The 27,511-nt window shown below is 45.7% G+C and overlaps 1 protein-coding gene across 2 annotated transcripts in view; it reads left to right on the top strand.

The window, feature by feature from the left end:
• The window catches only part of Ncmap (non-compact myelin associated protein), a 34,779-nt gene extending 18,579 nt beyond the window's left edge, over nt 1-16,200 (top strand). Inside the window, exons 1-4 of one of the 2 annotated variants that reach the window (XM_013154169.3) lie at nt 6,875-7,626; nt 10,781-10,869; nt 12,912-12,996; nt 13,849-16,200. In XM_013154169.3, coding sequence (XP_013009623.1) covers nt 10,788-10,869; nt 12,912-12,996; nt 13,849-13,990 — 309 coding nt within the window. In that variant the 5' untranslated portion in view covers nt 6,875-7,626; nt 10,781-10,787 and the 3' untranslated portion in view covers nt 13,991-16,200. Of the gene's footprint in view, nt 1-6,874; nt 7,627-10,780; nt 10,870-12,911; nt 12,997-13,848 lie in introns of those variants that run through there. The other variant, XM_003471122.4, reaches the window with a different exon arrangement.
• The last annotated feature ends 11,311 nt before the right edge of the window (nt 16,201-27,511 follow it).

Genomic DNA, 27,511 nt, shown 5'->3' on the forward strand with positions numbered 1-27,511 from the left:
TTAACTGTCTCTGCATTTTATTTGTGGTTTTTTGACCTTCCAAAGGTCTGCAGGTGTTTGATGATCAGTTCTTAAAAGTTCTCTCGATGTAATGCAAACCGAATCTGTCCTCCTTATCTGTGGCTTTCCTGCAGGGCAGGAGATTCGTTGTATCCGAGGAGCCTGGAGAGCCCATCCCTAAGTCACAGCTGAGGCTGAGTTGCTGGACCGAGTCAGAGGCTCTGTGTGTCTGGGGACCGAGGCCCGGCTAACCAGCCAGCTGGAGATGGGACTGGTGCACTCCTGGAGGGTCCAGCCTGCGGAGACACCTTGCAAATCCGACCTGGTTAGGGAGCCAGGCACAGCATGAGAGGCCTCCTAAGCTCTTGGCAGAGAAAAGGCTTGCAAAGGAAAAGTTGAGAATGGTTATGAGTTAACTGGGAAAACGGATTAACTGTCCCAAGGATGGGACAGAATCCTGGCTGGCATGGCCGGATGGAGTGTTCTCGTGCTTCCGGGGAGGGTGGGGAGCAGATGCAGTGGAGGTTAGGTGGGAGGTGGGTGCTGCAGAGCTCATGAAGTCAGCTTGCTTGGCCAGGAAGGAATCTGCTTACCCCATGGCCTCCTGAGCCCCCTGAGCCCCCTGAGCCCCCTGCCCACATCCTGCCCCAGCTGGCCGGGGACCCAGGCCTCTCCCTCTGCTCCTGTCACCAAGCTGCTCCTGGCTGTCTCATGCTGTGGTGCTAATGCTGACCACCCCCATCTGATCTCTCGGGTTCTCTCGGGGTGCTGTGTGTCTGAGCTCAGGTGGTACAGGGGAGGCTACAGAGGCAGTGGAGAGCATCAGCCTTGGGATCCGCTATAGAGGAAGCCAAATCCTGTGTATTAGGCTGAGCTTTGGCCTCCTAAAGACATCCTCATCCCAATCCCAGAGCCAGGGACTTAGTTTACAAGGTAGAGACTTCGTAGTAGGATGACGTGATGCCTCTCTAGATGGAGGGTAATCCTAGATTAAAGGAATCACAAAGGTCCTATTACAGGGGGTTGGGAGAGTCGAAGAGAGGAAGAGGGGCTGCACAGCTGGTTTGAAGACGGAGGAAGGAGCCGCAAGTCGTGAAACACAGGCCGTTACAGTCTAGTTTTTCAGTGTATGGACGCTGAGAGCGAGTAACCTGGACTCTCTGAGGCTCAGCGCCTTCATCTATAACACAGAGAAATTGATTTCCTAGCGTGGTAGCTGATAGGACTAAACCCTTATCACATGGTACCTATGAGGCCAGACATGTGGTCCTGTAATTCCACTATGGGGAGAGTGAGGCATGAGGGTCACAAGTTCGAGGCCGGCTCCGGACAACAGTGAAGCCCTGTCTCAAAGTAAAAATCAAAACAGGGCTAGGGATGTAACTCAACATTCTCTGGGTTCAGTCCCCGGTTCCCACTTTCCTCCTCCACAAAGAAAGATATCAATTGTGTTTGTGGTCACTGTCCGTCTCCTCATCTTCACGATTGGTTGTCTACATGCAGATGCACGGACGGCCGGGACATTTTCCATCTTATCTGGATCTTGTCAGAGGCAGAGCCTATGAAACTTAAGAACAGGCCTAACAGCTTCACCCAGTGGTTCTCAACCAGGGGCAGCAGGGCTTCCCAGGAGGCATTTGGAAATATCCACAGACATTTTCGTTTGCAACATGTAGTGGGAAGAGGCCAGGGATGTTGCTAAACAGCCTGCGGTGTACAGGGTGATCCCCGTGACGAGGATTATCTGCCCCAAATGTCACTGAGAAACCCAGCCATTCTCTAAATGGCTCAAAATATGAACAGGCAAGAAGAGTGATGAGCAGAGTTCTTCCTCAGCAGGCTGCTGACCCTCACGGGGTCCCCAGGCCTCCTCTTTACCTCCTTAGGGTCCCCCACTTGCTACTAGATGTGGGGCAAACCACTCGATCTCTCTGAGCCTCTGCTTCACAGCAACAAAATGGCACTCAGAGGCCCTGCCTTGTATTGAGTCAGCATGGAAACACAGTGCCAGGTATTTTGTGGCCCCTTAAATGTGAGCTCCCTTCCCTTCCTGATTAGAATGCCGGTGTGGAATGTTTATCCTCCACCACACTCACTGAGAGGCCTAAGCTCTTTAACTCTGTGGCCTCCCTGTCCATCCCTGCCCAGGGCAGCGGGACACCAGGAGAAGCACACAGAAGCTCATATGGCCCCTTCAGTCTCTTGAGAACTGGGCCTGTAGCTCAGGTCCAAACGCTGAAGGCTGAATGGAAGCCTCAGGCCACATTCCAGCTCTCGTCAGTCTCAGCTAAGGCACTGGGCACAACCTGCCACCTGGGACTTCTCTGTATAACAGTTCACACACAGATCTCAGCATGTCTGCTGGTCTTAGGTTAGAAGCTCCCGAGTCCCCTTTCCTTATACCGCAGGCCACAAAAATCAGAGAGGACCATCCAAGAGATCGCTCCACAGGGCAGGCCAGTGTTCCCGAGCTACAGCCCCTCCTCTGCCATCGGACTCCCCTGGGGTGTTGGTCAGACACCTCTGTGACCAGTGCTGGAGCAGGCATGGGGGAGAGAAGGATGTACAACAAACGTTGACTGAAGGAAAGATTATGGAAGGAGACGATTCCATGTCTCATCTTCTTTGATCTCTAGAATGTTCTCAGTACTGTTGGGTTGGGGGAGCCCTGGTTGACTGAATGATGAAGAGCAGGTAGGTGGTGATACGGGAGGTCAGAGAAACAGATGGATAAATGAAGTAGAAAATGTGCTTCCTGGATTCTGAGAGCCAGGTCTACGGAACATATAGTTGACATTTAATTGTGTATGGCCTCCATGTCAGCGGAACCGAGTTGAATTCAGAGCCTATCTTTGGATGTTGGTGTGGTGGAGGCTGAGGCAGGAGGATTGCCATGAGTTCAAGGCCAACCTTGGGTATATATCGAGTCCAAGGCCAACCTGAACTATAGAGAGAGATCTTGTATTAAAAATAAACAAAAAACTAAACCAGCTAAGCAAACACACCACAAAATAACCAGAGCACATCTTGGGGAGTTACGAGACATAGAGGCACAGAGCCCTCAACAGACAGAATAGATGGGGTGAGAACAGGGTAGCTTGTGAACTTAGTACACAGAGAATGCAGGAAGTGACCATAGGATTCAGGTAATTTGAATTACTGTGACCTCAACAGAAGGTTCGAAGATTCATTCCCAGGGGTTCCCTATGTACTATTGCTGATCAGACTCCTCCATGTTGTTCTCCTGGGATTGCTCTAGTCTTCCAGGAATGTGCTCATGCAGATTTCCCTCTTCTAACACCCACAAATCAGTATTTACAAGGAAGGGTAAGTTTTGGGGACACCCAGCTATGAATGGCTGCTCCAGGCACGAGAATCACAGGTTGAAAAGGAGCTTCAAAATTATCTCCACATGGGGCCCTTTTGGACACAAAACTCAAAGCCCAGCAGAACAGATGACTATTCAAGTCACACGGCAGGTGGAGATCCTGGCCCCCCGAATTTTATCCCAAGACATGAATCTGCAGCTTGCTCTTCCTCAGCCACCCAGCAGCCCCTGACCATCCCTTGGGATTCTACACCTCCCCAGGGGGAGCTTTCACATTTCCTCTGCCCCTGCCCAAAGTGGAGGTACCAGGGAAGTTCTGGGGAGCGCCTCTTCCAGCCCCCTCCCTGTGAGCCCCTCCTACCAGGTCTGGCTTCCCAGCCTCCCTGTTTTTGTGCTCAGCCAGGTAAAGTCCAGGAGGAGCAGAGAGAAACAGGACTAAGACGGTAGAGGGAAAAAGGGGCTGGGGATGCACCCACTGCACCCCAGGGGCTCTGCTGGGCACGTGTGGTCCTCAGGGATTCTTACAACCCCACAGCACAGCACATGTGAGCCCTACATTACAGATAAAAATCTTGAGCCCTGCAGAAGTGTCTCAGGGAACTGGTCAGGGATTCAATCCAGGTCTCCTTGACCCGAAGCCTTCACTGGGTCATGAATTACTCAACAATGTACTGTGTTCAATGCGAGCAGGCATTCTCGAGAGCCACCCAGGAAGAGCTGGGACTGCTCTCCCGAAGGCCCACATCAGCAAGGTCAAGACTGACAAAGACGAATGCAGAGTCCTGCACTCTGTTTCCAAAAGACGCCTGCACAAATGTAGAGTGGGGCCCAGGGCAGTGGACTCGTGAGAATAAACACCGTTCCTCTGCCGCACTGCCCCTCATTTTCCACAGCACTCGCAGTTTATGATGTCCTTTCTCTGGCTCGTTAGGGTTCTGACTGATCATGAACAAGCACAGTCTCAGCAAGAGTGCAGGTCAACCGTGTCTGTGAGCAGTGCCACGGCTGCTAGGAGCTGTTTCTTTTAGTGACCCCGTGTAACATCAACACATTTTGTGTCCAGCCACTATGCTAAATATAGGACGTGATAAGCCTGACCTGGTGGTACACAACTGTAATCCCAGTACTCAGGAGGCTGAGGCAGAAGGATCCATGTGAGTTTGAAGTCAACCTGGACTACAAAGTGAGCTCAATGCCAGCCTGAGCTGCATAATGATACCCTGTCTCAACAAACAAATATATATATATTTTTTTCACTACCAGAGTCACTATGGATATATATATATATTTATAATATATATATAATATATATAGTGTTTCTTCAAGTTTTCACCCCCCAACACCCCATAGGGCTGTGACTATTCTGCTTTACAGATTAGAAAGCCAAGAAATAAAAAAAGTTGGTGAAGGTTACACACCAATAAGTAGTAAAATTCAGGTTAAGGACTGAGAAATAGCAAGACAAATGTCATTCTGAGCATTTCATGCCCCTTCAGAATCGCATCTATTTTTGTAATAGTTAAGGTAGACAGAGGAATGATGGATACCATCACCATATGAATTCTCTGGAGGACCTGAGAATATCCCAGAAAAGAAAACTGTCAAAGATCATACAGTTGCTGTTTTCAAAGGCAGAAAGTTCCTTTTCTTGAGTTTAACCAGCAACCTGCAACCAACAGCTGTTGCCACCTACTGGTGGGAGGTAGCATCGTTGCGCTGAGAGGGGTTACCTAATTTAGAGCCAAGTTTGAACTCAACTTTTATACACAGAGGTGCACTGAGATCTGACAGGTCGTCATTCGGAAGGGACAGAAAGACAGCAGAAGAGGACGAGGACCAATGGGTGAAAGCTACAAGGTGCCACCACGATGGGCAGTTTTCTGACAAACCATGACAGTAACTCTCTGGACCGGGTAGGAATGTATGGTGAGGCTCCTGTCTGTGGAAGAGATAAATTGTGCTGAATCTCCCATCTGTGAGGTGCCTGGTGGAAACCAATCTCAATGTCTTAGGACATCAAGGGCTCTCTTTTTTATGGTAGTACAGAAATACATTTTATCTATCAAGCTTTTTGAGATTATTTACAAAAAGTGGGGTGTAGAAAATATAAAAATTGAACAGTATCATTACAAACTTACTTTGTACATTATCAAATATTTCTAGTAAACGATTTTTTGTTTGTGTTTTGAGGCAGAGTCTGGAGATGTAGTTCAGCCTAGTCTTGAACACATGATGATCCTCGTGCCTCCAATTCCCAAGTGCTGGGATTACAGGACTGTGCCACCACACCTGGCATCACAGTTATTTCTTATCCAAACACAATCTGACTTCAGGACATGAAGTTATACATGTTTACATTGTCTAGAATAAATACTTAACTCCAAATTATCTGACAGTGCCTATCATAGTTACTTCTGTCTTGGTGCTGGGATAAAATACCTGACACTCAAAATTAAAGGAGGAGAGATTTATTTAGCTCACAGTTTGTAGACGTTTCAGTCCATAATCACCCGGCTCCAAAGCAGGGTAGTGTGGCAGAGGGGCAACAGTTCATGGCTGCAGAAGCCAGCAAAAGCAGTGAGAGAAGGGAGGGAGAGGGGAAAGGAGGGAAGAGGGGGAAGGAGAGGGAGGGCTCTTTCTTCCCCTTATATGTATCCAGTCTACAGGATTAGGGCGGTGCCAGTCCAATCAGTGGGCTGATCCAGCAATCACCCGCTTTTAATCCCAGCATTGCACCTTCAATCAATCGCACATTCTAGCTTCAGCCTCTGATAAAGAGCCATCTAAAACCACATGAGGCTTTGGAGGAACATCTAGACCTAAGCCATAACAGCGCCTTTACCAGATATATTCAGAAAACACTTTAGGCATTGAGCAAAAGGATCACAATTAATTAATTCCATGGCTTGCAAAGTTTGATTATATAACTATAGGCAATGAAGCTAATTCCCAGTATTTTCACTGCATGGAGTAAGTCACAGTAGGTCACTGGTTTGTGCATGTTGATAGACTTACTGTAGAGAAATTTGGGGAAGTTATCCTCCGTTGCAGGGAAATCCATTTAGAAAAAGATTTTTCAAATTAATCTGGTTAAGTCTTCCCAACCAGTATGTGAAAACAAATTACTGCAGTGTGGAATGTCTTCCAGAGATATGAATACAGAGTCCAGCACATGGCCAAGTGGATTAAGAGGACCCTGGAGACAACCTGATCATCCCAACTGCATGAACTGACAGCATCAAGGGCTTTTGTGGGTTACCTACTCTGAGCTGCAGTTGACCGTTCCTGGGTGTCTGCTGGGGTCGGGAATGTGTGTGTTGTCATATCCAGGGAGGAATTTGGGAGTCGGGCAGGAGGCAGAGAGAGTGGCACCATTTATCTTCCAGATAATGGCGCTTACGCTTGACCAAGGGCCGGCCAGAGAGCCATGAGTCAGTAAGTAAATGATCCTAACCCGCGGCCACTTCCCAAACTGACTTCCCACTCCAGGCCATTTGTAAACAACCCGGAGGAACAACAGTTCCTTGTAGATTCTGTAAATGTGACTGGAGCTTGGCCAGAGACAGAGACTCAGAGAGAGGTCAAGGGCAGGGACCAGGCGGGCAGGAGTCAGGGCCAGGCGCCCAGGGCAAGGGCTCTGGCTCTGGGCACTGCACCCCAGTCCGTGTGGGTTACCTCCTTGCTGTGCTCCCCTGGGCCTGTGCACTTCTTGGGAGGGTTTGTGGAAAAAGAGTTGTGACTTCAGACAGACCCCAGGCTGAATCGCAGAACGCTTATTGCGTCAGCCTTGTGAACTTAGGGGGTCTCTGCGCTCCTCTGGGCCTCAGGTCCCCTCTCTGCAGAATCTTCCCATTGACTGGATAGGACTGAGGGTTAAATGTGGTCACTCACGAGAATCACTGAGTGCGTGCTGTTTTGCTGTTGCTGCTGTTGTTGTTAAATAAACCTGTCCCTGTGAAAGCAGACCTCGCCCTGCCTAATCCTTGTTTCCTGGGGGGACCCCCCCCCCCGCTGCACCTCACTGGCAGGCACTGGGGCCCACACATGACAACTCCCACATCTTTGGCTTCGGTGTTCCACCACCCTCCCTCCCACCTTCGCTGATGGCAGGAACAGAGATGTCATTGACAGCCTGCAGCCTGGCGAGATCTGCCCTGGGGTTGCTCACTCTTCTAGAAAGAGGAGAAACAGGGTCCACCCAAGAGGGAGTCCACACCTGGAACTCAGCACAGGGAGGTCATCCCTGAAGGCCCTGCGGAGGAGCCTGTGTCCTGTGACCTTAGGAGGCAGCGTTACCGGTCAGTGCTTGTGTGTGCAAGTGTGTGCATGCCTGTGTGTGTACATGGATTCTTGCAGTGACTGGGGCACCTCGGGGACAGTTTGCAAGGCCTGGATTGAAATGCCAGCTATGCAGGCTCCCAAGCTGCATGATTACAGAGATGGAGCTTTATGGCCGCAGGTCTCAGAGTCCTCCTTCAAAATGAAAAGAGGGCCAGGGATACAGCGTAACAGCACAGTGCCGGCCTGGCCAGCACAAGGTCCTGAATTTGATTCCTGGTACCGGAGGGGGGAAAAACAAAACAAAAAAGAAAAGAAACAAAGGAAAGGAAGTCCTGTCTTAAATAGCATTTTGCTAATTAAATCAGCACATGATTGAGAAATATCTGGCACAGTCATGACAACTGGCAGCTGTTTTGTCGGTGGTGTGTTATTTTTGTGTATGTTGGGTTAATTGTGGGTTTATCCAATGATTGTGTTACATCTTTCTCACTGAGCGACTCGGTCAGTGCCCACCTACTCGTATTTCTATTTTTATCTATTTTATTTATTTACTTATTTATTTAGGTACCAAGAATTGAACTCACAACCTCACGCCTGTCAGGCAGGTGTTGTGCTATGGAGCTGTATCCTCGGCCCTTCATATTTCTGTTTTTAAAAGGAATTATAAAGCCAGGCACGGTGGCACACATCTGTATCCCCAGTACTCTGGAGGCTTAGGCAGGAGGATCACAGGGAATACAGGGCTAGCTTGGATTACAAGATGGGAGTTTATCTCAAAAACATAGCACATGCAGTGCGAGGTGATAATTGTTACTTGAGCCCCAGAATGGCAAGACCAAATCTAGGTCCTCGCAGTAGAGCATGAACTTCCAGGGCAGATTTTTCTTTCATTTCTAGTGTATTCCCAGCACCCGGCACATCCCCAGGTGGCATAGTGGCTTCTCAGTGGATATTTGTTTCATAAATATGCAGCACTCTGATATAATGTTTAGGTATATGTACATGTGTAACAAATATTTTAAAACTTTGTGGAGACAGTGGTCAAGGTAGCGGTTACTTGAGGAAGAGAGGAAATGGGACTGAGACAGAAGAGATTTAAACTTCATCTCATTTTTTAAAATAAAGAATTCATGGGCTGGGGATTTAGCTCAGTGGCATAAGTGCCTACCTTGCAAGCAGGCAGTCGTGAGTTCGATCCCTGGTACCGATAAAAAGGAAAAAGATAAATAAATAAATAAATAAATAAATGAAAGAAAGAAAGAAAGAATTCATGTTAGGTACTGTGATACACACCTGTAACCTCAGCCACTGAGGAGGCCAGGGCAGGAGAATCACAAATTGAGCCATGCTGAACAATTTACTGTAAAGGCCCTGACTTCAATCCCCAGTCTACCAAAACAAAACAAGAAAACAAACTGAAGAAAATACAACTGTCACTATTTGTTGGGTTAAGGGGGTATAGCTCAGTGGCACAGTGCTTGCCTGGCAAGCGCAAGGTCCTGAGTTTGATTCCTAGTTCTAAAAAACTTTTTTTTTGTTAAACCTGAGCGATACATATGTGGGCTCCTATTATCTAAATAGTCATAACTTAAAAAGTTCTTAGCCAATTGCAGTGTCACAATCTGAAATCCCAGCACTCTGGGAAGCTGAGGCAGGAAGATCCCAGCCTGGGCAACTTAGTGAAACCATGTCTTAAAATAAAAATATTAAAAAGGCTGGGGATGTAGCTCAGTGTAAAGATCTTGAGTTCAATCCACTGTACTGAAAACATTTTCTTACTGTTATAAAATAAATGTATGCAAAAATAATTTTTAATGTACAGACTCTCTCTTCTCCAGAAGATGGAGTGGCTGTGCTGGGGCCCCAGAGCACCCCAGGGTTACAAGAGTCCTAAAGAATTCTCAAGGTAGATCGCCCATGAGCCTGCACATCGCCTGTAGCTACAGGAAACTGTCACTTGGAAATGGTGTTTTGTAGCCAGGAGGGGTACCAGGGAACTGGGAGGCCAACTCTCAGGAAGCTGAGGAAAGAGGATCATTTGAACACAGAAGTTGCAATATAGCAAGACTCTGTCTCAAAAAATCTGATTTTTTATTTTTTCTTAGTCCTATAGTTTTTTGGCTGGGGGCAGGGATTGTTTGGGGTTTTTTTGAGGCAAGTTCTCCCTATGTAGTGCTACCTCACCTTGAGCTCAATACATAGACCAGGTTGGCCTTGAACTCCTGTCAGTCCTCCTGCCTCAGAATCCCAAGAGCTGGGATTACAGGCATGTGCCACCACACCTGGCTTAATTTTAATTAAGAAATAGAAATACTTTTTCAGGCATTGTTGCAGGCTGTAGAAAGGAGCCTAGGATGGGAGGTGGACAGACTGGGCGAAATTCTAATAGGTAAACTTGGGGTTCCGTGTAGCTTTGGGTAATTCAGTTTCATCAGCGGAATAGCAATGGTAACTCACCTCACATGGTTTTTAGATCAAAGTAGACATTTGGTATGAAACGGGAGGAACTGGGTGAGTGTGGTGTATACCCCTGAAAGGTCACAGTGCAGAGTTCATGGCTTCAGTTCTTGGTGGGTTTTTTTATTTTTCTTGGTGGATGTTGTTATTTTTCATTAGAACCTAGCTAATAATTTTGTGCAAAAAAACCCCCAAATGTCATGGAAACTGAAAATATTTTCTGCATTTGGGGGACCACCGTTCTCACTTTTGCCCTTCTTAAATCCCTGAGGTTCCTAAGATGCCACCAAAACATCCTGCACCTTCTACGGCTTTATGATGCAGTATTTTATTAAAGTAAGCTGCATAACAGCAGGTTTAATAAATTAGAGTTTAAACTATAAAAATAGGCACTTACAGGCATTTTTCAGACCATATCTGAGATTCTTGGTTTTTCACAATTGGCTGGTGCTCCAGAAACATAACCTCGTGAATTTCAGGGATCCACTGTACTGGTGAATAGATTTGAGAAACGAAATTCCTTGGAAATCTTGAGTATTATCTGTAATCCACCCCCCAATTCTAGGATTTTAGTCATGGACCTCGTGCTGTCAAGAAAGGACAGCACGGGAGACTATTCCACAGCCATCCAGATGCAGACCAAACGAGGCATCACACAGGCATGATGAGGGTCACTGTGGGTTTTGAGTGAAATTTCTCTTTCATTCTCACCAGGGTCGAGATGACCACTCCCACCACTTTGGGGGATTCCACCTTCTTCTCGTTGAACATGACCACGAGGGAAGAAGATTTCCTCTATAAGAGTAAGGTCAACCTGGCTTGAAGGCACGGGAGGGTCGGCAGGGTATGCCGGGGTCCCCTTGGGGCACAGAGGTCAGATGCGGGCCTTGACACAGGGGCTGGCTCTGTGCTGACCCAGTTCCACCACTTGCCACGTGCATGGTCCTGAACACATGAAGTCTATGCTCTGGGCCTCAGTTTCCTCATCTGCAAGATGGCGATATTCATGAAACTGCCACATAAAACAGTTATGAGAACTCCAAGAGATGCCTCAGTCACATACAGGTCCTAGAACAGCCCCGTGATCTCCAGTGAGACTCGGTGCCTAACCAGCACCATTTTTGGAATCCCAGATACTGCTGTTGTTTTTGTGATAGGGTCGTAGAGAGCAGTAGGATTTGAAACTCTTTCAAAATGTTTCTAGCTGGGTGTGGTGGAGCACAATCTGTAATCTCAGCACTTGGGAAGCTGAGGCAAGTGGATTGCCATGAGTTTGAGGCCAGCCTAGGCTACAAAGTGAGTTCAAGGCCACCCTGAACTTCATAGCAAAACTCTGTTTCAAAAATCTAATAAATAAATAAGAAAGAAAGACCTGATTGTATAGGGAGACTCTGAGTGCCTTTCTGCCATTTCCTTTGGCTCTGTGAATATGACACAGGCTTCCCCTCACACAGAGATGCCCACCTCCACCACCACTCCCTGTGATAGACTGCCCCAGCCTGGCACCTACAGGGGGCTGGATTAAGGGCAGGAGACCCAGAAGGGCAGCTCTTAGAACAGGCTCCCCTGGTTATCCTGCTCCCTGCCAACTGAATAACCCGACCCACTGAGACACACTGCATGCATCTCTAGAAAGTTTCAAGGGGAGGTCCAGGGTGGGCATGGTGACAGCCAGCAAGATGGGAATGTTTTTACTTAACCAAGCTAGTGGCTCTTCATTAGGCAATTATGCTCTCCTGGGCAGTTACCAACTTAGCAAATAAAGGCATTTTAGAAAGGTTTCTGTTCATTCACACAAATGCACAAATCATAAGGGGGGTAAATTGTCACTAAATACACACACCAGTGTAACCATGCCAGGAAACAGAACTCGCTGTGTAGCCCAGGCTGACCTTGAACTCACTCTGATCCTCCTGCCTCAGTCTCCCAAGTGCTGAGATTACAGGTGTGCACCACTACACCAAGTTCATTTGCATTACTCTTACACGCAGTATTGTAATATATAACAGAACATAAAACTACAGTAAAAATCACAGTACTGTATAAGCAAAGCGTACTATCCTTCTTGCAAGAAAAAACCATACAGGTGATAAGTCCAAATAGCTCCCCTTGATTGTAAGTCTGAGCAGTCATTAAATGGGTATGTTGATAAGTGAGGAATATCTGCACTTTTTACCATGCACGAGGCCTTGGGTTCAATCCCCAGGACTGCAAACAAGAAAAAAGAAAAACCAACAGCAGTGAAAGAAAAGGTAATTACATGGAAAGAAGTCTACGAGCTTATTATAAAACAGTATGTAGAAGAGGTTTATATTTTTAGCAAGTGCTTATTTTTCCACATTTAGGAATATTTTCTCAGGATCGACTTTTCAGATATAGGATCGATAAATTATTTTACAAATATTAATAAACATTCAATATGCAACTGTAACTTTTGTATTATCCAAAGCAGGGAGGCCGGGTGTGGTAGTACTTGCCTATCATCCCAGCACTCGGGAGGCTGAGACAGGAAGAGTGCTGTGAATTTGAGGCCAGCCTGGGCTGTATAGTAAGACCTGTCTTAAACAAAAGCTGGGGAGCTGTTCACATGTCTGTTTTACACGAGACGTTTGAAGCTGCGCTGATGCTCTCTCAGCCTAGGACAGAGTCCGGCAGATGACATGCTGGGTTGTGGTCCTTCAGGCCCTTCTGGGTTAGGGGTGCATGGCCACTGCAGAGGTGCCACTGTCTCAGGTCATCAGTGAGGCCTCTTCCTTCCCTTGATTCAGAGGGGGAACCTCAGGTACCATAGTGGGCCCCGCCCAGCCTGCATTCAGCCTGCGCATGCGCCCTGTTCCCTCTGCAGGTGCTGGAGCCATCATCGCCGCCATCGTGGTGGTGATCATCATCATCTTCACCGTGGTTCTGATCCTGCTGAAGATGTACAACAGGTACGGGATGCCTGGGCTTTGGAACTGCCTGATCTGTGCAATTGGAAATAATTCACATCCCTAAGGGTTGCGCAGTCCTAATTAGCAGAGCTGAGGTTCAAACCCAGTCTATCTGGTTTCAAAGAAAATGCTCACCAAGCCCCTTTGCTAATTGTAATCTGGGTGAAGCCCCCCCCCCTAATCTGAGACAGCTGGGTTCTGTCAGCAGAGCGCTGTATGTTTATGCACGCATGAAGAGGAGAGAGAACAAGAAAACAACAATTTGATGAATTTTTCAGTGAAGGACTGGGGGGTATTAATTATACTATTTGTGCAACTTCTCTGAGAATTTGAAGGTTGTTTTTAAAAAAAGAATTATGACATAGCAATAAGGTGAAATATCATGTAGACATTAGAATTCATGATTGTTGTTAGGCGCTGAATTTTATGGCGCGTGGAATGAAACCAGCATTCACATTTGAAGCACAATCTCTTAGCTATGTAAAAAGCTTTTAAATAATGCCAGCGATCAATCTAGCAAGCATAAGGATCCTGCAAAAATGTAACTCACACTAAAGCTTTGAACAGAAAATATATACAGTAATATTTTCATTTTGGCTTGAATGTGGCCACTTCTGTCACACTGTACTTATTCGTTAAGAGCAACAAATAAAAGTAAATGTAATCTAAGCTGAGCAAAAAATGCAGGGTCAGTCCAGTTGATGTCTAAATTCTCTGCCAGTGGTAAAATCCCATGGCTGGCAATTAAGCAGCATGAGTTCACAGTGACCGCATCCATCTCTTGGACCCAGAGCCTGTTCCCCGTGCCGTGGGAGGAAAGAGACTCAGCCCTGCGTATCTGTGTCGTTACAGGAAAATGAGGATGCGGCGGGAGCTGGAGCCCAAAGGCCCTAAGCCAGTTGCTCCTTCTGCCATGGACCCAAACAGCAACAGCAGCCAGCAGCCTGCAACGGTGACCTTCAGCCCTGTTGACCTCCACTCGGAGGCTCGGTGACCCCATGCTGCCACCATCTCTGCCACTGTCCAAAGAGCTTTCTCCAGGGTGCACACCCGGAAGCACACTTCTCCGGCAGCTTTACCACGAGTTCCTTGCGGTCAGGCCGACAGAGCATCTTTCATACAGTCCCCGCTTCTTCCTTAACTGCGTCCTGCCCTCGCTCACCCTGACCGTGTCCACAGCCCCGCTGCCACCCTGTCAAAAAGCTGTGGATGTTATTTTGTCATCAGATGAGACAGAGCTCTGCTGAAACCCACCAAAGTGGATCTGGCTGACTCCTGACATGTGCGATAGCTAACAGACAGACAAGCTTGCAGGAAGACAGACAGACAGCCCTGACTCTTTTGATCAGGAGTTGGGTCAGGGAATGCTGCCAAGAGTGTCGCCCAGGGTCTACCACTGGCCTCATCTCAGATGAGTGCCAAATCCATTGCTTTGCAGAGTGAAATGCTCAACCCCATCATCAGATGCTGGGGAACTAACTTGGACTAACCAGAAAGCCAACTTGTTTATATGTAACCTCTTCCACTATTAGATAACCCCTGGGTGATCAGTGATTGGTTAATGTATTTCTCTCCCTTGAAGAAAAGTTACAAGAAAAATGGACTATTTTTTCACCCAGAGGTTTATGCTTCATTAGTAGAGTCAGTAGAAGGCAGGACGACCTTGAGACACCATGGCCTCTAGGATCAAAGCTTGTTGCCTTGACCAATCCTGGTAGCCGGTCAGGGATCCTTCAGGAGGAGGGTGGACCCCAGCTCAGTCTCATTTCTTAGCTCCCCAAGAAGCTCTTATGGTCTTGTTAACCCCTTACCTCCCAGGACCCGTAGTTGGACACTGATTACACTGCACCTCTGTCCTTCCTGGGCACTGGGAAGAGACTCTAGACACATCTGAAGCAGCCCATTCCCGGACCATTTCTCTGTAGAGAGCTAGGCTGGAGAGCGATCTCCAGAAAAGGGGAAGCTTTGGCGCTAAGGAAATTTGCCCTACTTCCTGATGGGTGGCTTTGGGAAAGTGACTCCGCCTTTCCATGTTTGGTTTCCTGACCATGAAGTAGAAATGGCAGCACTTGCCTCTCTGGGTTAGTGTGAGTCAAAGCAGCTTAAATACAGTGCCTGGTGCCAAGGAGATGCCCGCTAAACAGCACCCAACATTACACAAAGGCCCTGGGTTCAATGCCTAACACTTAAAAAAAATCAAATGGAACGAAACTCCCTGGACTAGCTCTGGAGAAATACCAGTAAACTCTCCCTTCTTCCTTCTCCTCCATCTTCTCTTCCATCTCTTACGTCTGTGCTTAAATTTCCTGTAAGTACCAGGCACTCTCCAAGTCACATCAGTTATCTCACAGGATTTAATTTTCCCAATAGCCCTGGGAGGTATTATTTCCCATTCACAGGTGTGAATTTTCAGATCAAAAAATATGCACTCTCCCCGAGTCACACAAGCAGCTGGTAAGTTGCAAAGCCAGGACAACACCAGGCTTCTTTGAAGCCAGAGTCTATCTTTCCATCGTATCACTGTTCCCTGCCATCCTGGGCTTCAAATGCACAGATTCCTTTGTGAGCTGAACAGAACAACAGGCTTGTCCATGATTTGTGAGGTGCTCAGAGACCTGGTTTCCAAACTGAAAGGAGATGAAGCCATTTTGGCGATATCCTTTGGGTTTCCATGATCGGAGCCAAAGCAGCCATTTCTCAACCCCCTGGGGCTTGATTCCTGCTTCACCTACTGCTAAAGACTCAAGGAGGAAAGGTTTAGAAACCAAGACAATTTTGTTTCTTTGAGAGCTGAACTCGGCTCCCGCCAATGTATACGATTTCTGGGTTTTTTTTTTTTTTTCTTTTTTCTAAAATTATCTGGAATGTTCCAGACTTTTCTGCCCATAGTGAAAGCTTCCTAGAAGCAAACAAAGGGGTATTTGTGTCTCATTTTTTATTAAAGAAGGTAGCTCAATAAACATACCCTGGAAGGGCTCTTTTATGAAAGAAAGCTGAGGTGCTACTAAACACGTGCAGACAGGTCCCTGCGCCCCGGGAGCCGGCAGCCGGGCTCCAGGCAGGGGTTATATAACACAGCTATGCATTTTGTTTGTGACCAGGTGACTTTCTTAACTGAGTGGACGCTCCTTCATTTGGGCACTGAATCGATGAAGGGTATTAAACACAAAAAAATGTTTAAAAATAAAAGAAGTTTAAATCAAACCCGTTTGGCATTGATTTCAACTAATTGAAAGCCATCAGCTATCTCTTGTAACACTACCTTTCCCTGACAGCTTCCCTAGGTGCTATGGGATACCGAGTCTCTGCACCACGGTGTTATTTCTGCAGGCTGAGGGCCAAGGTGGCTGCTGCCAACAGACTTCTCTGTGAGTTAGAAACGTTGTACAATTGCTCGAACATGACAAAGGGAATCTACTTCGACAGCCTGCAGGTAAACATGAAATGCTGAGCAGTCAAGCTATGCAGAGCTCCGGGGCCATAGGAGAATGAACTTCAGATCCCCAGTAATGATATTATCATAAACTACAAGGTGTCTGATAGACCCTTTCCACCCGAGAGCTCCTTTGGCCCTTGATAACGCCCTTTGGGAGGAACCATCACCGTCTCTACTTTATGGATGAAGAAGCAGGCTTGGGGGGTAACTCTCCTTGGTGATGCAGTCAGCAGCTTTCATTCTTTGGTGCCCACTTCTGTGATATTTGGGGAAACCCTCCCCCCGAAGAATCAAGACTGCTGGGCATGGTTGCACATTCCTGCAATCCCAGCACTGGGGAGGCTGAGGCAGAAGAGTTGCCATGAGTTCAAGGCTAGCCTGGGCTATATAAGCGAGTTCAAGGCCAATCTGAACTACATAGTGAGACCTTGCCTCAAAAAGCAAACAAACAAACAAACAAAAAAAAACAAGACTATCTAATGCTATAAAAGCTTTAAAAGGGGGCTGGAGACATAGCTCAGTAGCACAGCACCTGCCTGGCAAGCCTGACACTCGAGTATCTCCTCAGAATCCCTTGTAGCTAGGATAAAGGCACATGACCACTCACTCTACTAATCAGGCACTCATGCCATGGTGACTCAGCATAAATACCCAGGGACATAAAATGACAGGGTCTGTGCAGAATCTGCCCTGGTGGCAGGTGTGTCACATCCTCTATTTCAAGAAGCAGCAATGCTATAGGCAGCATCATTAAGAACCATCCGTGAGGGGCTGGGGATTTAGCTCAGCAGCATAAACGCCTGCCTTGCAAGTAGGCAGTCATGAGTTCGATCCTCAGTACCGATAAAAAAGAAAAAGAAAAAAAAAAAAAAACTATCCGTGAAGCTGGATCTGTGACTCAACAGTAGCAGCATGGCATCTGTGGCAGGCTGGCACCTTCGTATGACTTTAGCCTACCTGGCAGCGTACCTGTTAGCCTGGCTCCAGGTTTTTTTTTGTTTTGTTTTTTGTTTTTTTTTTTTTTGGTACAGGGATTGAACGCGCGACCATGCACTTACAAGGCAGGCACTTATGCCGCTGAGCTAAATCCCCAGCCCTGGCTCCAGTTTTCTGACAATGCCAAGAACTTCGGATCCCCTGTTCTGCTTAAATCAGCAAAATCACATCCTGCTGTGTTAGCAGAGAACTTTATCTCCGTGAGAGATTAGTTCATGGTCGCCCCCCTGGAAAGTGGCTGAAACTGGAACCCAGGTCTCCAAAGTGCTGCTATTGCATGCAATTGTTTATAGCTAAGACTATGTCACCAAAGGGTTCCACAAAGTGCTGTGGCGTCAGAGAATTAGTTACCTTCAATTACAGGCATCCCAGAGACCTCATGACTTCGCAAAGGTTAATAAAGAGACATTTAGAAAGAGACCAGGAAGGCGGGGATACAGCTCAGTGGCACAGTGTCTGCCTGGCAAGCATGAGGTCCTGAGTTTGATTCCTGGTACCAAAAATAAATACACAAATAAAAATAAAAAGAGACTAGGAGACTAGATAGAATTTTATAAGTAAATTTTTATATCAAAGTACAACACGGGTACACAGAACTTGAATGTATTCATAGTTTAAGTTTTTTTCACAAACTGATCACACCCTTGCAATCAGCATAAAGATAAAGAAATAAAACATTACTTCACCCAGAGGCCTCCCTCCTCCTCCTCCTCCTCCCTGTAACCACCACCCTGAGTCCTACCGCCCTACAGCACCCTGAGTTTTTCTGTTCTGTTGATCTAAATGTAACTCCTTCAATTTTTTTCTGTCTTCCATATGTTTCTCTTTTGAAAGATTACTCAGGCTATTTGGGTCTATGTATCTCCATATAACTTAGTGTCCTTTGTGGATTTGGGTTTTAGAGTAATACTGACCTCCTAGCAATTTTGAGAAGGCAAACAAGATTTTAATAGGGATTGCATCAAATCTGTGGTTCAATTTAGTAGTACCATTTTAAGATTTTTTTGTTTTTGTTTTTGAGATCAGGCTCTTGCTAAATTATCCAGGCTGTGTTTGAACTTTCGGTCACCCGACCTTAGCCTCCCAGAGTGCTGGGATCACAGGCGTGGGCTTCCATGCCCAGCTAATACCAAGTCTTTTGATCCATGAGCATGGATGTCTTTATCCTGTATTTTCTTTACCTGTTTTCAAAAAACTTTTAAAGTTTTAAGTGTTTTTTAATTAAAATTATTCCTATTTATTCTTTTTGATGTTATTTAAATGGAGCTTTCTTAATTTCCTTTTCAAATTATCCATCACTAGTACAGAAGAATGTAATTTGTTAAATTTGTTGACTCCCACTGGTTTTTGGGGGAAGTAGGGGAATCTTAAGGGTTACATATGTGATTGTCTTCTGAAATAGAGATTTTACTTTTTCTTTTGTAATTTGAATGCTTTTTTTTTCTTTTCTTTTCTATTGTTTCTCTGCCTATAACTTCCAGTACTGTGTTGAACAGAAGTGTTGAGAATAATCAGTCTTATCTTTTTCCTGATCTCAGGGGAAAACAAGTCACTATTAAGTGCAATATTAGCTCTGAGTTTTTCATAAGTGGTCTTCATTTGGTTGAAGGGTTTTTATCAGGAAAGAGCATTGGATTTGTGGAATGCTTTTTCTGCATCTGTTAAGAAGATAATCACTTGTCTTTTCTCCTCTATTCTTCTGATATGATATATTACATTGATTGATTTTCATATGTTAAGTCACTTTTGTATTTCTGAGATAAATCCCACGTAATCCTGGAGTAAATTTTTTGGTTTTTGATATAGAGTATCACTATGCAGTTCAAATCGGCCTCAAACTCACTGAGATCTTTGTGCCTCCGCTTCCCAAGTGCTAGGATTACAGGCATACGTCACCACACTGGGCTTTGTGAATTTTTTTACATATTGCTGGCCTTCGCTAGCAGTATCCGGCTGAGGGTTTTTCTGTCTATGTTTATAAGATACAGTGGTCTGTAGCATTATTTTCTTATGATGCCTTTGTTGATTTGGGTTTTAGAGTAATACTGACCTCCTGCAGTAAGTGTTCCTGCCTCTTAATTTTTGGAAGTGTTGGTGTTGACTTCAAATATTTCACAGAATTTACCAGTGATGCCATGTGGATCTGGGCTTTATTTTTGTTGCTTATTCATTTTGTAATTTTAATACAATTACAATTCAAACTGTTGTTAAAGGTCTATTCATATTTTCATTTCTTCTTAAATCAGTTTTATTGATTTTTGTCTTTTTAGGAATTTGTTGGCCAGGCTATAATCCTAGCTCTCAGTAGGCTGAGGCAGGAGGATTGCTGCAAGTTCAGGGTCAGCTGGGCTGCATAGGGAGTTCAGGACCAGCCTGAATCTAGTGAGACCCTGTCTCAAAAAAAAAAAACGAAAGAAAAGAAAAAGAAATTTGTCCATTTTGTCTGAGTTAGCATTCAATTTTTAGTGTTCCGCTACAATTCTCTTTGTTTCTAAAATACCAATAGTGGTGCCCCTTCTTTCATTCTTGATTTCAGTAATTTGAGTGTTCTTTTATCACCCCCGCAGCTCTGTTTGGTGCAGCTAAAATTTTGTCAATTTTCTTTTCTTTTCTTTTTCCTTTTTTTTGGGGGTGGGGGTGGGGGGGTAGGACGCTATCCTCACATAGCTCAGGCTAGTGCTGGCCTTGGTGTGTACCCCAGACTGGCCTCAAAATTGAGATCCTCCTCAGTTTCCTGGCATTGGGATTACAGTATATGCCACTAACTCTGGCTAAATTATTGTACCGTTACAAAATTGGGGGGTTTTTTTGTTGGTTTGTTTTTTGAGACAAGGTCTCACTATGTAGCCCAGGCTAGGCTCAGACTCACAGAGATCCTCCTGCCTCACCCTCTCCAGTACTGGGATTATAGGTGTGTGCCACCATGTCCAGCTTTGTTGGTTTTTTCCTGTGGTAATTTTCTATTCTATGTCTGCCTTTCTAAATCTCTTAATGGTATTTTAAATGAGTAGTCTGTGTGTGTATGTGTGTGTGTGTGTACTGAGAATCGAACTCAGGGCCTCACACTTGCCAGGCAGGTGCTGTGCCCCTGAGCTATATTCCCAGCCTGAATGGTATTTTAAATGAACACAACTTTTTAATTCAAATATTGCATCAATCAACATTTTCCTTTGTATCCTGCCTAAGAAATCTTTGTAACCTAAAAGTTATGAAGATTTTTCTCCTTCATTTTCTTTCAAAATCATGTTTCTTTTACTTTTTCCATTTAGATATATGATCCATCTGAAATTGATTTGGGCTGGGGATATAGCTCAGCAGCACAGCACCTGCCTGGCAAGCACAAGGTCATGAGTTCAATTCCCAGTACCAAAAAAGAAAAGAAATTGATTTGGGTTTGGGTTTGTGTATAAGGTAGGGTCAAGATTCCTACTTCCTAGATTAAGATATATTAAGTACATATAGCAGCTCCCTACAAGGAATACAAGCATTACATAATACCAACATTTGCTAAAAAAAAGAAAGAAAGAAAGAAAGAAAGAAAGAAAGAAAGAGAAAATAAGAAAGAATATTTAAAATATTTAAAATATTTAAACAAAAGCTGGGCATGGTGGTACATGCCTATAATCCCAGCACTTGGGAGGCTGAAGCAGGAAAATTGTTGTGAGTTTGAGACCAGCCTGGGCTACATACTGAGATCAAGGCCAGCCTGAATGCCATAAATTGAGACCCTGTCTCAAAAACAACAACAACAAAAAAAAAAAACCCAAAATTTAAACTAAACCAGGCATGGTGGTGCACACCTCTAATCCCAGCATCTGGGAGGCTGAGGCAGGAGAATCTTTGCAAATTCCAGACCAGCCTGAGCTACAAAGTGAATTCAAGGGCAGCCTCAACTGCATACTGAGACCCTGTCTCAAGAAGACAAAAAAAAAGTTTGAACAGCAAATATCATGTATGTTTTATCATCAAAAAAGCATTTCAAGTGGCCACAGAGTTGCTCTAGAGACTCAAAGATACTATGAGGTGCTAAGACCTGGAAATGCTCAGAAAATGTTGGCCGTCTGTATCCTCTTTTCATCCTCCTCCCCATCATCAGATTTTCAGGTTCAGAAAGGAATTCAAGCTGACCTGATCCAACCTCGAGTAGGGGCACAGCCACCGAGCCTGTCCAGCATGGCAGCCACTAGCAGCCTGGGCTCTTGTGCCCTTGCAGTGCAGGTCTTTCCAACTGTGACATGCCACAAGTGTAAAGTGAAAACTGGTCTTCTGGCTGGGCTCTGCGGCACATCCCTGTTATCCTATAATCCCAGCACTCAGGAAGCTGAGACAAGAGGGTGGTTGTGAGTTCGAGACCAGCCTGGGCTACAAAGTGAGTTCAAGGCCAGCATAAACTACACAGTCTCAAAACATTAATTAAATTAAATTAAAACACAACCTAGAACACATTCTTTGTGACAGGAGGAAGTTCCAGGTGATGGGTAAATATCTTGGTGAGGCATCTAGTTCCTGTCAGGCGCTATCTCTCAATAAATCTTTCCTACTTTTTTTTTCAAGACAAGTTCTCACTATGTAGTCCAGGCTGGCACTGAGCTCACTATGCAGTCATGGGTGGCCTCAAACTCACAGTGACCCAAGTGCTGGGGTTACAGGTATGCACTGCATCTGACATCTGGCAGGTTTTGTCTGTCTTATATCAGAAGCACTCCAATGCTTGGCAACTTCAAAGCAAGGGGGAGCCACCACAAGTGCTGGAGCAGGGAAACCAGGAGACCACATCCGCGCTCTCAGGAAATACATCCTGCCACGGTGTGCAGAATGGGTTGGTGTGGGAGAGACTGGAGGCAGGGAGAACAATTTAGAGTCTATTGCGAGAAGTAACAGGCGCATCTGTGGATCTGTCGGCTGTTAAATGCCTATTCTAAATAGCCCTCCAATTGTCAAGTTTTTCTTCTTTTCTTTCTTTCTTTTTTTTTTTCAGTAGCTATTTGTGGGTGTACAGTAACCCATCAAAAATGTCTCCAGGAATCGCTCAAGCCCACTGGATGGGAGTGCACAGCAGGGCCATTGTCTCAGTTCTGTAGCCCTTTGTCCTGGGACACCGTCCCCTCCTCGGAGAATTTCCTGGCAAAGATGCAAAGAGCTGGGCTCATCCTGTAGGACGATGACATATCCCGGTCTGGGACTCTGACGACTCCACACTCACGAGAGGCAGGTAGAAGAAACAAGCCTGACCTTCAGGTCGCTGCAGTCTAAATCCTCCTTGTCTGGGGACAGCCTGATTATTATCGTGGAGGGTTCCTTCCTGGTTTATGTTCCGTGTCTCAAATAGATTTCTCCTGAGCTCTAGTGCTTTGACACTGTGCATTGACTGGTCTCAGAGAAGTATAACAATTTTTTTCCAGCTTTACTCTCACTGGGAGTGAAGAGATTTAAAAAAAAAAAAATCATTGAGTAGGCCGTGGATTTAGCTCAGTGGCACAAGTGCCTGCCTTGCAAGTACGTGGTCGTGAGTTGTAAGACTTACAAATATATAGGCGGTTTGCTCTACATTATAAAGGCCAGGAGAGTCCTGTTGGTTTTGTTTGTGCTTATACCGCCTTCCGCGGTAGCCTCTTAAAGCTCTTTCCGATCTCTTCAATCACCCTAAGTTAAACCCCTGTCACTTCTGCCCATACACTGGGACAATCTCCCAACACCTCTCCCACTGTCTAGTCGTGCCTCTGAACAATACTGTGTTGATCTTCTAAAACCAAGTGACATCAGAGTCAGTGCACAGCTGTAATCCCTGTGTGATCAGGCTCGCCCATCAAATGTTCCCAGGTTTTGTGCGACTCGTGTTTCCTTCAGGAGTTAAATTCCAGGTTCTTCTTATCGAACAAAGAATCGAATTGAACAGGCAACAAGCACTGTCAAAACTTATTTGAAAAAAAATCAAGAGTGAGAGAGGAACTGTGGAGTGAGGGTGACCTGAGTAATTAAGAGGTTGCTTTTCCCTCTTAATTACAGATGAAGGTTCATTCTGGAGACAGCAGGGCAGGCTCTCCTGAGCAAAGCTCTGCTAACAAGCTCCTCTTGGTGTCTGAGTCCTTTTATAATATCCTAATCTCAAGGAAATGCACAAGAATTTCTACATTTGGGTCTTGAGCAGTGTTGCTGGGATCCCACATCTCAGGTGGAGGCCGTTCTATTGAAAATCTCAAATTCTCAGAAGTCTATGTGCAGGGCTTTGGAACTGTTCTAGGATCTTGTAACTAACAGTTCATGCCTACTTCCCACACAGCTTTGTGACATCCTGATCCCCTATGTCACCAGCACTCAGGAGTCTGAGCCTGTGGATGGTCATGAGTTCAAGGTCTTCTTGGCCTCCATAGTGAGTTCAGCTCCAGACTGACCTACAAAGTGAGATCCTGTCTGAGAAAAACAAAGATAAACAACAAACACTAAGCAATATTTCATTCTTCTAAAAGTATCTGTTGGAGTCTTATTTTATTGTGGGCAAAATCCTAAGCATTTATAGGAAGTGAGAAAGTTGTGACAGGTGATATCCTGTGTGATCTTGTTGCAGGCAGCTGAGTTAGTTAGAAATATTATAGGCAGTGAGACAGGGCCAGGTCCTCAAAGGAGCCAGTGCAGAAGCCCAGGATACCTTGCAACTGCTGGGGAGACTGATGCCTCCTGCTGTGGGCCAGGCCTCAAGACAAAAGATCAAACAAATACACTCATATCCTAAGGACTGATATTGTAATAGTTTTCTGTCACCCTGAGGAAGCCAGAAGTCACCATCCCAACCCTCTAGGGAAGAGTCGGGGCTTTTTGAGAATGCCCAATTTCCATGTGACTCCCTTCCCCATTTGTATCCAATTTAATCAATTTTACCTGAACTACTAATCTTATTGGCTAACCATAATTCTGTCCACCTTATGCCCGTCTGCCTTGTGAGTTCCCATCTTCCCCCACCTTGGACCCTTCTCACCCCATGATTTTACTCTATAAAAGTCCCTGGAAAAGACAGAGTCCTTGGCAACCTGCTCGGGACCCCTTCTGCCTCTCTCAGACAGAAGCTTGCTTTCTCTCAATATATTCTCTTCTTAACCTCTGTTGTTCCTGAAGTTCATTCTTCAATTTTATAGAACATGAACTCGTACCAGACACAGTAGGTCGGAGTTTCGTTCCTCTGTATCAATCTCACCCCCCAGGACCTCCTCACCTCTTAAGACTCGTTCCACTGCCCACATCTACTAGCCTCCTCCATGTCCCTTGAACATCCAAACAGCCTCCTGATACCACATGGTGGATCCATGACAGACAGATGCGAGGATCTTGGGTACAACAGGCAAAGAATTGCAAGTGTACCCCCAATGGCAAAAGAAAAGGTAGCTACATTCATTGAAGATAATGGGAAGACAGGGCTGCTCGGGGCAAGTCTGCGCCAACAGAGACAAAAGGTAGCACCAACAGAAAAGTGGTTTGTTACAACAGGAAGCTAGCAAGCATGAATTTTAAAAGCAGTGCACCAAGCCCAGTTATCTCTCATGACATCTCTAGATAATATTTGCAGAAATGATTGACAGTGGCTGAGTCATCTCCAGGGCTTCCAACATGCAAGCCTGTCCCAGAATCTACCCAGATTAAATTACATACATGAGATGCAGGCCCTGTGCATGAACCATTAATAGAGTTTGAGTGAGGGAAAATGGGACAGAAGTTCTGGTCACAAGATCTAGCAGATTGTACCTAGAGCTACAGAGATTTCCTGAGTCTTTGTTATTTTTATTTCTGCTTCTACTAGAATGACAGAAGGAGGATGAGGCCTGGGGTGTTGCCCAAATTCAGTTGGGTGGAAAAAAAAAAACCACCTTGGGCTAGGGATTTAGCTCAGCAATACAGGCTCCTGAGCCCTGCATCTGGGGCCAATCAGAAAGTCCCAACTTCCATTCTTCTGGTGCACAGCCAAGCAGGTTTTTGATAGGATGGTGTAGATCTGAAGTCAGCCTGAGGAGTGGGAGACATATAAGATGATGGCCGGTACCCCTGTCACTACTGTAAGGTCACTAGTGGTCTGCTGTCACCCTGCAGAGCATGCTTCTTTTCCTACTTTGGTTGACCCACACTCGCCCTGCAAAGAATATTTCTTTTGCTACCTTTAACATAGCATCTCACTACTTTTGTGCATATCTTGACAATTTATTCAGGACAACAAAAACCTGCCCACAGCACCCCAGAACCTCAATAACATTTTTGGCAAAGCCAGCCAGCTAAGGCCCTCTGGGCATAGTTTTGTTTCTCTAACGTGTGGATTTCGGCAAAGAAGGAATGAGATAGAAGATTAGGGCATGGCAAAACTGGTTGGGGACGTGGGGGTGACCTGTTAATTATAAGATCTTGTACACAATCACAAACCAGTTCCCAAACCCCTACGCATGGACTTCTCACTGAGAACTCAAGTAGGTTTGCGATGGGAAGGCCTAGACCTGCCATCAGCCTGAGGCATAGCATCCAGCACCTCCCCTCAGGACTGTAGGTAGAAGCTCCTGTAAGTTTCCTCAACACTGGGACAGCAGGAAAGGACAGAGACTCCCCAAAGAGCCTGCAAGCATGGTTTCCCTTATGATATCCCGTCCTGCTTTCTCCACGGGGTACTTTTATCTTGCTTTTCCTCTGTTACTCAGGCAAAGCTCACTCCACACAGCCCTGTTTCTTCCTCACTCTTTGATTTCTTTCTTTTTTTGTACCAGAATTGAACTGATAACCCTGCACTTGCCAGGCAGGCATTGCACTGCTGAGCTGTATCACTGGCCCAGGTTTCACTTTTTCAAATAAACTTTCCTCCATTTTTAGCTTGTGTTATTCAATTCTTTGTTTCAGGTGAGAAAAACCTGGGAACTAACTCCAGGAGATATTCTTGTAATCCACAAGTGAGACCCCCAGAGTTCCCAACCTCAAGCCCAAAAATGGGGCAAAACATGTTTTTTAAAAAGCAGCGCTGATTTATTCTATCCTGGGCCCAGCGACACAGTGCAGTTGGAGTTTGAACCTGATCTTTGACATAGTTTACCAATTTGTTTATAATACAAGGCCCAATAGGAGGATTAACAAAGGTCTTGCAGCTGCCATTATTAAAGCTGTTAACCAAAAGGAGAAAGAAAACCAACATTTAAATTTAGACAGAGGCCTCCTTGGGATCTCCACAAGGGAGAACACAAGATTATCAGTTACATTTGGCAATCTTAAGCTTTAAAGAGTCCTTGGAGGGAGCGACAGTACACTTATCTTTAGGTTGATCGCCTTCGGAAGCCAGGACCTGCTTGAAGTGGGAATGATGAATCCAGGCAGGCTTTCTGGCTACTTTGATGGCAGTTGGAGTGCTGAGGACTACAGTGTAGGGACCTTCCCATCGAGGCTCAAGAGATTCACGGTGATGCCGCTTGATAAGGACTGGTGTCCCAGGCCCCACAGCAGGGCATTTGTCCTCGCAGTGGGCCTCAAGCAGAGGATATTGTTGTCGAAATAACCAGTGGATGGAAGTCAGAACGGGCTGAAGAGTCTGGAGGGACTTAATAAGATCTTGATTAGCTAAATCAGCTAATTTTTTCTCAGAAATCTTAGGGATAAGAGGGGGAGGTCTCCCATATAAAGCCTCAAAAGGGGAAATACCAGTAACGTAGAGGGTACATCTCCACATGAGAGGACAAAAAAGGAAGGAGACTCACCCAGTTTTGCCAGTTTCTAAGGCCATTAGTTATTACCATCTTTAAAGTCTGGTTCATCTGGCTGCCACATAATCAAGTCTCTTGGAAAGATAGGCAACAGGCCTCTGCCAGAGTCCCAAACTCTGGGTCAGTCCTATGGCTCCTAGAAATTCTCGTACTTGCTTTTAGTCACAGGGACTGGAATCTGTTGGATGGCCCTGCATCCGCTGAGAGGAAAAAGTCTTATTTTTCTTTATAGAGAGTCTAACAACCAATGCAGTTTTTCTGCCCAGCAGAAACCTCTTAAGCCTGGTCTTTAGGGTCCTCCCGGTTGTCAAAAATCTTTTAAGCAATCTCTAATAACTGACTGAAGGGCATTTCCTCAAATCTCTCA

The sequence above is a fragment of the Cavia porcellus genome, unplaced genomic scaffold (genome assembly GCF_034190915.1).
Source record: "Cavia porcellus strain 051 isolate PalLab524CR breed Dunkin Hartley unplaced genomic scaffold, mCavPor4.1 scaffold_25, whole genome shotgun sequence".
Taxonomy (NCBI): domain Eukaryota; kingdom Metazoa; phylum Chordata; class Mammalia; order Rodentia; family Caviidae; genus Cavia; species Cavia porcellus.